Source organism: Telmatherina bonti (assembly GCF_933228915.1).
Source record: "Telmatherina bonti genome assembly, chromosome: 17".
Lineage (NCBI taxonomy): Eukaryota > Metazoa > Chordata > Actinopteri > Atheriniformes > Telmatherinidae > Telmatherina > Telmatherina bonti.
In genome coordinates, this window is record NC_136615.1 from 32,471,451 (window position 1) to 32,483,940 (window position 12,490).

The following is a 12,490-nucleotide window of genomic DNA, read 5'->3' on the forward strand; positions in this document are numbered from 1 at the left end:
ATGTATGGCCCGACACGGATTTAAACCTTTTAAAAGACACAACGATGATAAATGAGACTGAGGAAAATGTTAAACATGAGGAGGTGAAGGATAAGAGGAGGAGACAGGAAGCAGGGAGGAGGACCGAGGGATGAAGAGGAGATTCAGATGAAGAAGATGGAGGTCAGTGTGTTATGAACGTGTCCCACTGCATGTTTTCATTGTGGATCAATAATCCACAAATCAGCAAATTTGTTTTATTTGTAAAGTTGTAAAAATGGCTGAAAAACAACAGAAATGATTTTTTCATCCTGATGAAGTTTCTTCACTAAAAACCACCGAGGAAGAATTCAAACACGAGAAAACTGGTCTGTTAGTACAAATAAAATAAATATGATTTTTTACAAATATTAAAGATATCAGTGACACTTCAGAGACTGTGAAGCATCTCAGTCAATAAACAGAGAAAAAACCGGAACGAAAACAGTTGCAGTTCAGCTTTTCATGTTATATTTACCTGAATGTGAATAAATCTCATTTAGGGATTTATAACTTCATTTATTTATATATTCATTATTATCTGTAGGTACTGTGCTGCATAAACATCTTATAGTTATCATTATTAGCTTCAAAGTTATTTTTGCACTTAGAAAAATGTACATAAATGTAATATTATTTATATTATAATATTCATAATATTTATATTATTTAATATAATAATAATAATAGTAATATTAATAATAGTATTATTAATTTAAAAAAATTATAACAATAATTATTTTTCAATAAAAATGCTAAATTAACATTTATGAATTCATTCTTTTTTGTTGTGGAGGAAATCAAACCAACAACTTTCCCATCCCTCCCTCCTCCTGCTGCAACCAACCTCCCATCATGCACCTTGGTTCTGCCTCCATTGGTAATCAATGGTAGACTGGTAAAACCCAATCACCAGGGAATGAAGGAGGGGATCAATAGCAGCAGGAGGGCAGGAGGAGAAAGTGAACCGCAGAGAAGTGCTGTGGGAGGAAAGACAGCTTGAGATACAAATATACTAAATCTACATATATATACTAAATCTACATATATATATACATATATATATATATATATATATATAAACACACATAAAATATATGTATACATACATATTTTTATATACATATATATATGTGTGTGTGTGTGTGTGTGTGTGTGTGTGTGTGTGTGTGTGTGTGTGTGTGTGTGTGTGTGTGAAATTGAATGAACTCATTCAGTTGTGAGGTCGGCTTTCAGTCTGAGAGAACTTTCAAATATCAGGAAGAAAGTTGGATAAAACAAAGGAAAACTGGTGTTGGGGGGGGAGACGGGGGAGATGGGGGGAGTCGGAAGTGAACACTGTCCTTACAGCAAATGTCAGGAGACTGAAAATCTGGGGAAATAATTGAAAACACAATTAAGTTGATAGAGAAAAAAGATTTGAGTCCTGAAACGGTGTCTGCCCTTCCAAGCGGCCGAGTCCATCTGAAGGTTAAGTGTATTTTACCGTCTTAAGACACAGACAGAGGAGCTATCTGTGCTCAGCGGGAACGCCGGTGGGAGGGGGTCGGGGGGGGGGGGGGTCGTCCGCACAAACCAACCGGATCCAAAGTTTGAAAGAGAAGCAGATGAAGCAGAGTCAAGCTGGACTCCTGCACTTCCTATTGGCTTTTCTCTTGTTAGCAAAGCAGCACCGGAGCCAGACTTCAGCAGCACATTTACAGTTTAAAGAAAGCTTGATCACGATACAATGCAGTTCCTGCACTACACGTTCCAACGATGTTGTGAAATGTTTTGTTTGTTTTGGAGAAATAAACATGAAAAATAGGCCCTGCTATGGACTGGCGAGCTGTCCAGAGCGTACACTGCCCAGAGGTGAAAGGCAGGGGACTATCAGGGTACACCCCGACCCTTCATCAGACCAAGCGGTTAGGATAATGAATAAATGAATAAGTGAACATGACAAATAACAGGAGTTCATCATGTTAGCAGTTCTCTCCCTGTTGACATATCGCCACCTCCTTTGGCGTGTACTCATTTTCCATCATGCTGAACAACCAATCAGAGCACTGTTTCCAGTAGATGGCATTTTGGCAGCGGTGGAAGGGAGTTCACACCAATAACACAACAGATACAGATGTTTGTTGACTTTATGGTGTGTCCAAAAGGCTGACTGCCTCTTTGGTGTGAAGGAATATCCGTCCATTTTCTGATCGGCTTGTTTCCAGTCCTTTCAAAAAGTTTCCAAAGAAAAGCGACTAAGCTTCCATCCATATAGCAACACATGACTGCAACAGGGCGCCCTAAACACAGCAGTTCATAAAAGCAGTGTTGTTATGAAAGAGTAGGTTAAAATCCTTCCACAACAACGTCCTCAGACATTAAAAGGCATTAAAGCTGTAGTAGGTAAAGTTGCTCAGAGACATGTTCCTCTGGGTGAAGTGGTTCCTCGTCCTGATAGTAGTCTATACATTCTGTAATCATGAACAATAAGAAATATAGTTAGACCCCTCAGTTTACTGTAAATCTGTAAAAACTCTGACCAATCCAAATGTTCCGACCCAAATGGAGTTGTTCATTTCTTATATTTTGTAAGTTTCTTCTCCCGGCTAACCCTCCTCCCCCTCCCGCAGCGCATACCTGATAGCCACACCCTGCATATAAACAGCGCGTTAGGATGAAAATACAAAGTAGCGAAGATGAAACTCGGAAGGCAAACATGGCTGAGAAAATGCAGGAAGGATTTTCCGACCCGGCTCGGTTTATTTGCCTCCTCCTGCTGAACAGCCGAGAAAGAGAAAATCGTTGGTGGAAAAAGCTGCGAATAAAAAAGCCTTGGATCACGCAAGGAGCAGAACCAGAGGGGGAGGAGCCAAGACAGGGGGAGGAGCCAAGACAGGGCACCACTTTCACATCTTGCTAGCTCGCCAATATTACCTAGCCCAGCTGTAAGACAACCATGCTGTTTACAGTACAAACAAATACCGATCAGGGTTTTCCAATGTGGCCCCATGAGGTCCTGCAGGGTTTTTGACACAGTCTGTTTGAATCCAATCCTCTTCCGTTTGCTCGGAAAATCCGCTTCGTCGCCAAACGCCTCGTCTGGTGTTCATACTGCATCCATTGTTGCAGTGTATTTCTGCAGTATACTTGCATAAGACACAATAAAAACCCAAAACAGCCTTAGTTTTGTCTCCATGTTTAACTCGCAGGTGGAGGAAACAGTTTTCTTCTTCACCTTTGGTGAGAATGGGAATACAGGTGGTCCTCGGTTTATGAACGACTTTTGTTCCTACGCTGCAACGCAACCTGAAATTCTGCTCAGTCGTATTTTAATCCTTAAATACCCTCTAAATGCCCCCTTAGTCACTTAATGATCATCGAAATACACATATTGTTACACAGAGGTGAATAAAGTAGAGTTTTCTTCTTCACGCCGGTCTTGTCCTCTTTAGCTAAATACTAGTGCAGCGCCACCTCTGGTGGGAATGGGGATATATTATTGTAATGGTTTGGCTGGTTTGACCAAAGAGCAGCGTGAACACGATCTCGGTCCGCATGAATACACCCCCCTCCAACTGAGCAGAGTCTAGCGGAGTATCTTGATCTAAATGCACATTTAATGGCTCCACGTTCCAACACTGCAGCCTGAATGTAGCACTGAAAAAAAACATAAATATCTACATTGTATTCTACTTATTCTTATTTAACCATTGATAAACCTACATAGTTTATCAATGGTTAAATAAATATTAATCATAATCATTCATAAACAACACCATCATAGCTTTTGCCTTGACAGTCTCCTCTATCCTGTGTGATCGGACGGGCAGGTGAGGACACTGTCAAATATTAAGTGATTTCATTCCAGCTTATTCCCATAACAGTTTACATGACGGTGGCAGTAGCAGCGACATCTGCCCCCAATCACATTAACTTCCAGTCATATTTTTATTATAATGTTTGAAAAGAAGAAATATTCAGCTGATATTAAAAGCCTGAGGTCTTATTTTATCCGCTGTTATCAATTATGAGTTTGTTTCACAGTGTAATTTACAATCTGACAGCTTTTTAATGCATTTAATAGTTTCGGCCCCCTGCTGCTGTCGTGTTCCCGTGCCTAATGGAGAGGTCTGAAAAATGACTCTGATGTTAATCCAACTAAGGCAGACGGTGGACGACCGCGATCACACGCCGACTTCATAAAGCAGAAATTAGTTTTATGAAAGCAGCTTCGGCACATTCTCCTCTAGTTCACAGATAAATCACAGCTAACAGACAAAACAAGATTCCAGCTCCAGCAAATGAAAAGCAGGAAAAGCCGCTTTCCTGTCAAAGAGACACCAGAAGAAAAAAAACAGGTGAAGCCAGGTCCAAACATCTTGCCTGTCTCTTTGTCCTTTTCAGAGTTTCTGATGAACGATGGAGGCAAGTTTCTAAATGAGGTTAGAAACACAACCTGTTGTATATCCTTAACCAGAGAGCAAACTCCAGTAGTTAAAAGTGAAGCCTATGTGTAAAACTGCAGTTCCCTCTTCATCCACTAGGGGCTGCAAAACAGAGCGAATCCCTATAGACTCCCATGTTAAAAAGACCAACTTCACAGCAGAAATAAACATATTTACAGCGGAAATAAACATGTTTACAGCACAAATAAACATTTTACAGCAGAAATAAACATGTTTACAGCGGAAATAAACATGTTTACAGCAGAAATAAACATGTTTACAGCACAAATAAACATGTTTACAGCACAAATAAACATGTTTACAGTAGAAATAAACATGTTTACAGCACAAATAAACATGTTTACAGCACAAATAAACATTTTACAGCAAAAATAAACATGTTTACAGCGGAAATAAACATGTTTACAGTGGAAATAAACATGTTTACAGCGGAAATACACATGTTTACAGTGGAAATAAACATGTTTACAGTAGAAATAAACATGTTTACAGTGGAAATAAACATGTTTACAGTAGAAATAAACATGTTTACAGTGGAAATAAACATGTTTACAGTGGAAATAAACATGTTTACAGCGGAAATACACATGTTTACAGCGGAAATAAACATGTTTACAGCGGAAATAAACATGTTTACAGCGGAAATAAACATGTTTACAGCATGTTTTCATCCATTTTTAAGCTATTTCATTTTGAAATTCTGCATGATTAGGGCAGACTGTTGTGGAACCACGGTTTCTAAGTGTGCAGTTTGTTGTGGAAGAGCAAGAGATAAGAGTTTACCAAATGAAACCGCACCAAACGGTCCTGACACAAACCAAATGTGTCTTCCTGCCTTTTTGAAGACAAATACCTGAAGACATGTCAGAGGAAAGACAGATAGAAGCCAAATCAGGCTAAATCTCACAGCGCCAGTGGCTTTGTAATGGATCTACGACTACGACCAGCAGTCGTTTGGAAGATCATTTCCTATGAAGACGCGCTGGGGGAGACGGTAAGCCAGTCGTCTAACTGGGACGATCAGCTGTTTGGCCAGTGACCCAAGAAGCAAACCTGTGTTTCCATCCATTTCTATCACTCTGGTCAGAGCATCAGTAGGATAGTGCATTACACACACACACTGACACAAACACTCCCCAAGGCCAACGCTTTATCTTTGTGACACATTCATAAACACTGACACACACACACACACACACACATTGCCCCACCCCCACCATGTGGACATGATTACACTCTGTCAATTTAATAATAAGACAGTGACTCTGGGTGTGTGTGAGGATGAGGAAGAAAGGAACACACTCTAACCAGGTGCACATCACGGTATGAACACATGCTAATAAGCTAGCAATTGTGCTACTTCTAATCTGTAGCGTTAGCGTGACTGTTAGCATACAGTGCTACAAGCTGTGTAGTATTACTATGTATGTAGTACTATTCCAGCCTGTTTTACTCCTTTTTCTATGTAAATTATCCATCACTTTATTGATCAGTAGATTTTAGGTTTTGCAGTTTGTGTTTGCAAACGTGAACATCTGTTTAAATACGGAGAAGGTCCATACCGAACCGACTAGTTCAGAGTAAAGGCTTCCAGACTGGGACCCGGGATCGGCTGCTCCGGACCTCCTGAGCCACTGTCCTGCAGGCTTTACATTTTACTGGACCATTAGGACGTTGACATCGAGCTGTTGGAGAAGCCATTTATTTGGATCAGGTGCGTTGGAGCAGGTATACACCTAAAATTTGAAGGACACCGGCCCAAAAGGTCTGGAACTGGTGATGCTTGCTATAGACCAGGGATCCTCAAACCTGGTCCATGTGGACTTGTTTTTCTGCAGGTTTTCCAAGTGTCCCTGCTGGAACACACCAGACTCAAACAAAATCTACACGTCTGCTAAAAACACACTGATTTGAACCAGGTGTGTTGCAGCAGGGACACTTGGAAAGGCCCTCCAGGACCAGGATTGAGGATTCCTGCTATAGACCTTTGGTGCGTTTCAATCAGGTGACTTTCGCTGGTCCAGAAGAAGAAAGTGAGGCACAAACAAACCAAAACGCCTCATTTTCTACAAGGAAGAAGTGAGATGTCTAAGTTTAGATGCGAGTTCGTGGACTAGACACCCTGAAAAACTGTGACGTGACAGATCTACGTGCGGCTCAGTTCTACCTGCCTCTGCCAGATCTGGAATGACCTGCCGCTTCAGGCCAGCTTCTGCACGGCCGAGCACATGAAAACATGGAGGATCCTGCAGTGCGATTGGGTGAAAGCAGCTGCGACTGAGAACGTTTTGCTATGGTCACTAACGGCAACCGTTTAGCTTCATCATGACCTGCATTCTGCAAAGGAGCCGAATGTCTACAGTCTGCGACGCATTCATCAGAGCTTGTTCTGACATCCTGGAGAAAGAAACTAAAACATAAATTCATGTTTACTTCCCAGGTTATTGGTTTGAAACCATGATGTTGACAGCAGGTAAAGCTTTAAGCTTCTGGGTCTGCATGAGGTGGTACCAACATGGTCAACAATGATATAAAATCCTGATCACTGGAAACTCTGACATGTCGACCAGATCCCAACAAAACGTTCTCAGACCACTTTTTTCAGCTTGTTCTCCTTTTTACAAGACTTCGTGAGGAACCCTGAAGTAACCTCCATCAGATATGTATTTTGAATAGTTGGAAAGACCAAAAACAAGACAAGTAATTAGTAAAGTAACGAATCCAGCAGGTTATTTCAGCAGGCGGAGGACGTCTACGATGACGATGAAAGAGGAGGTGAAACAATCCAAACATTAATATGCAAAAACCATTAATAGAAACACAAATGATCAAAGCCTTCAGCTGCACAAATAATCTGGATTGTGCAAGCGAGAACATGACAGTATAAGATGCTAACAAGTTAAAATATTATGCCATCATATCAAGTTTAATGCTGTACGACCAACTACAACACACCCAAGACGTTGCAGAGTATTTATTTATCTGTTCATTAATATATTCATTCATTTAGTCATAATATGTTTAATTTCTTATTTATTTATTTATTCATTTATTTATCTGTTCATTAATATATTCATTCATTCATTAATTCATTCATAATATGTTTTATTTCTTATTTATTTAGTCATTTATTTATCTGTTCATTAATATATTCATTCATTCAGCCAGTCTGTTTCATGTTTAATTTCTCATTTATTTATTTATTCATTAGTTAGTTTTCTTATTTAATTACTGGTTTAATTTTTACATATAATTTACTATTACAGTTTTATTTTTAATCTTAGATTATTTTCGCTTATTATTTATAAATGTTCTATTAAATTAGCCATTTATTCTATTTTTTGTTATATAAATAAATATTATTGTGTACCCTCTTTCATTCTGAGACTTAGTTTCAGACTTCATGCATATATTCATCTCAAATAATCAGGATATGATTTGTTCAAACAGCTCATTTAGCCATTAGAGGATAATAATAAAATATAATATTAGATAATTAAAACACTAAACTGTAGATTAAATCATTATTCTACATTTTATACTATATATACATTAGACTTTATTATGATAAACCATGTCATAACTTATATTTTGAAGTCCTATCTAATTTAATTATACTACAATATAAAATATATTCATATAATAAACCTAGAGTACAATATTCCTTAATGCAACAGTATAAAGTTGGAATAAAACGCTTGCAGAAAGCAGAAAAACATTCCTGTACATGATCAGTATGTGACACTAGTCTGGATCTTCTACCTGAATACGGAGATGTTGTCCTGCAGCAGCTGCGTCGTCGCTGCGTAACAAAGCCGGCACACAATCAGAGTCGCAGCTCGGAACATTCATCTCCCCATAAGTTCAATCTGTTCTGGGAGAAATGTGATCTGACCCCTCCGACCCCCCCCCAGGCCTGGATATTAGATCACCCAGCAAGCTTGGCGTTTCAGCTAACCGAATCACAACCGGGCTAATGACACAGAGAGGTGAGGGTCGGCCCGACCTTTGACCTCTGACCTCTATCGGCGGACCTTCACAACGGCTAAGAGAGGGACGATGTGGAGGGACAGGGAGAAAATGTCTTTCCGCTGGACCTTCCTTCAACCCAAAAACAGAAAGAGAGACTGCTGAAGGAGGATGTGAATTTTAGTTTCACAGAAAAAAACAAGTTGGGAAAAATCTGATGATTCAGAAAAAGCTTCAGCTGCAAACGTGCTTTTATTTTCCACCTGACAGGACAGAGGACACGACCGTCCCTGCGCTGGTGGAGCCAGTCTTCCCTCTAGTGTAGAACCACCAAACCTATTCTCTGTCTCTCTCATCCACACACACACACACACACACACACACACACACACACACACACACACACACACACATATATATATACATACATATATATTATATATATATATACATATATATATATATATATATATATATATATATATATATATATATATATGTATATATATATATATATATATATATATATACATATATTTATAGTATGTGGTGTGTGTGTGTAAATGCATGTCTAAATTGAGTTCCAGCATCCATTAAGATCCAACAACTGAACTTTCTCTTGTGTGAAAACACACCTTCACACCTTCGGGAAATATCTACAAGTGTACTGAAGCAGCAGCCAGTCTATGAAGCTAGACGCTCCACCAGCATCCGAGTCTATGATGAGACTTACTCATGACTAGTGATCAAGACTAGTCACGAGAAGGTAACTAATTATATTTTCATTTTCAGATAAATAAACGAGTTAAACTAATTAAAAAAATTCATATGAAATCAAACCAAATCTAATCAATTTTTTTAAATAGACAAAAAAATCAGTAGTAAAATAATTTTTAAAAAAAAGAAAAGTAAAATTATGCCATGAAAAATGTCAAATATAATTATTAATGATAAAATTAAATACAGAAAATAAGAAAAATAAACAAACAAGAACAATAATAATAATAAAATAAAATAAGATGATTGGATTAATCTAAAAAAATTTATTTAAATGTCAATGCACATTTTTGTCCAATCTTTTGGGGGTTTTTTTTCTTTTTCTTCTGTGTTTACGGTAAACATAAACAAAAAAAATTGCATTTCTGGTTGGAATCACTCAGAATCAGGTCTAAGAGAGAGAGAGAGCGCGAGCTAGGGTGTTGTTGGAGGAAGATGAGGTGGATCCTAATGACATCCCTTGACACTGCTGGGGACATAATTACAGCACGCGCTCAGACAGGCTTAAGGTTGTGTGTGTGAATGTGTGTGTGCGGATGTCTTCAGGTCTGGGAGGCATTGCAGCTGTGTCACTGAGCAACAAATGTCGTCACCTGCACATCCTGAACTCTGTCTGTGTGACCATGAAGACAACAGACTGATGTGATGAGTCTATCACCGTGGAAACAGCCTGCAGCCAAATGATTGTACCGCTGTCGACACATCTGTCCTTTTCCTCTCCGGCTCCTCATGTTTTCCTCTCCCTCCACATTTTCTCATTACTCAGATCTCTAAAATAACAACTTCTGGTGTGTCCTTCCTGGTAATTTCATTTAAAAATTATTTGATTACATGACAAGAAAATATAGATTTTAAGTGCAGACGTTCCATCTTCAATGTTTGAATGTTTGAAGCGTCGATAACGGACTTAATGGTGAAAAGACCAAAGAGAGAAAAAGCATGGCTGTCAATCAGAGACAGAACGGACGGATGGACAGATGGATGGATGAATTGATAGACTGATGGATGAACGGAAGGACGGGATGAATAGATAGACGGACGGATGGATGGACTGATAGACTGATGGACAGACTGATGGATAGACAAACAATTGGACAGACGGACAGATGAAAGGATGGATGAAGGGATGGACAGATGGATGGATGGATGGATGGATGGATAGACGAATGATGGAAGGAGGGATGGATTGATGGACGGACAGATGGACGGACGAACGGACGGATTGACGGACAGATGGATGGATGGACAGACGGATGAATGGATGGATGAATGGATTTGTAGACAGACGGATGGATGGATGGATGAATGGATGAAAAGATGGATGATGGATGGATGAATGGATGGATGGATGAACAGACGGATGGATGAATAGATTGACAGATGACAGATGGATGGATGGATAAATGGATTGACGGACGGATGGATAGACAGAAGAATGGATGGAAGGATGGATGGATGGATTGATGGACAGATGGATAGACAGATGGATGGATGGATGGATGGATGGATGACGGATGGATGGATGGACAGACGGACAGATGGATGGATGGACGGACAGATGGATGGATGGACGGACAGATGGATGGATGGACAGACGGACGGACGGACGGACAGATGGACGGATGGACAGACGGATGGATGGATGGACAGATGAACGGATGGATGGATGGATGGATGAATGGATGGATGGATGGATGGATGGACAGATGGATGGATGGATGGATGGATGGATGACGGATGGATGGACGGACGGACGGACAGATGGATGGATGGACAGACGGATGGATGGATGGACAGATGAACGGATGGATGGATGGATGGATGAATGGATGGATGGATGGACAGACGGATGGATGGATGGATGGACAGACGGATGGATGGATGGATGGATGGATGGGGATGATTGTAATTGGAATTAATCAGAAATGTTCCAACTAAACATGCTTGGGAGAGGACAACATGTCTTTGTCTCCAACCGTCCAACTTCCAGGGAAACGTGACAAAGAAATGGAGGTGCTAAATAGGTGTCTGTACCTGTAGTGCAGGTGTCAGTCGCTTCCAGGGCAGAGGGGTTTCTCACCTCATCACATGTGTGTGCACAACACACCAAACTGCTTTTAACAGTGTAACAGCGGTACACACCTGCACTGATTCAGAAAGACACAGGCCACGTTTAACCTACATACAGATTCACCGGAGCAAAGCAGCAGAAATCGGCTGCAGATGAATCATATATGAGCTCTTTGTGTATTCAGAATGACACCAGATGAGGCTCTTCAGGCCACTTGGGATTCAGATGCTTCATTTTACACCACAAACACCTCTACAGCCACTTTGAGGTGAAATGTGGCCTGTAGAAACCTCTTCACTGTGCCCTTCACACTGGAATAAACTTCCATGATATTTCTGTCTCGTGAGAAGTTTATCTATGAACATGTTTATTTCCACAGACTTCATTGTTTCTCTTAATAAGGTTTTTGTACTCTGGTATAAGAAGTTATGAAGATAAAAGGGTGTGTAGAAAAACACTGAACTCTGAAATGAGCAATATGCTGAAAGAGGTTCCAGAATGAAATGAAACAAAACACAAAACAGACCGATACGGAATAAAAAACGTGACAAGACACTAAATTAAAGGGGAAAAAATGACACATTGTCACAAAAAGACATGACAACACAATGAAATGACATGATAAAGCACAACTAAGAATAAACATGACACGAAACAACAAAACAGAACAACACAGAATAAAACAACATGACACGACACAAAATGAAAGGAAAGTAACAAAATGAAACCAAACAGCACGACACAACATGGCATAAAACTGCAGAAATCTGCATTGTGGCACCGTCTCACTGTGCTGTGCCATGATGAATGTGTTTATTATTGGTTTGTCAATCAGATATCAATTCCTTTTTTCTCCTATCTGCTTGACTTTAAGAGTGAGTTTGGATTTTTGAAGATTTTTGGTTTGTTTCAATTATGTAATTCTGCTCCTACCTGCTGTGATGTCATCATCAGTAACGTCCATTTCCTCCTCAGGAGCCTTGGTTTCTATTGGCTGTGCCTCAGAAGTGGGCGGGGCTGGAGGTGAGGGTTCGGTGGCGGTCCCAGCTGAGGAAAGAGAGGAAGAGCAGTTCAGCTAATTCTGAATGTCGGCAGGTATTATTTCACATTTTTGAGGTAATGACACACTGCAATGTGAGAGTATAAAGCTCTCGTTCTACGATGTTTCTGTGCTGGTCCTCATTACAAGGCCAACTGTCCTGGTAAA

At 40.0% G+C, this 12,490-nt stretch overlaps 1 protein-coding gene across 1 annotated transcript in view; it reads right to left on the minus strand.

Annotated features, from left to right (window-relative positions):
* The window catches only part of wdr7 (WD repeat domain 7), a 142,562-nt gene that overhangs the window by 62,449 nt on the left and 67,623 nt on the right, over positions 1-12,490 (minus strand). Inside the window, exon 22 of the mRNA XM_079256537.1 lies at positions 12,217-12,330. Coding sequence (XP_079112663.1) covers positions 12,217-12,330 — 114 coding nt within the window. The remainder of the gene's footprint in view (positions 1-12,216; positions 12,331-12,490) is intronic.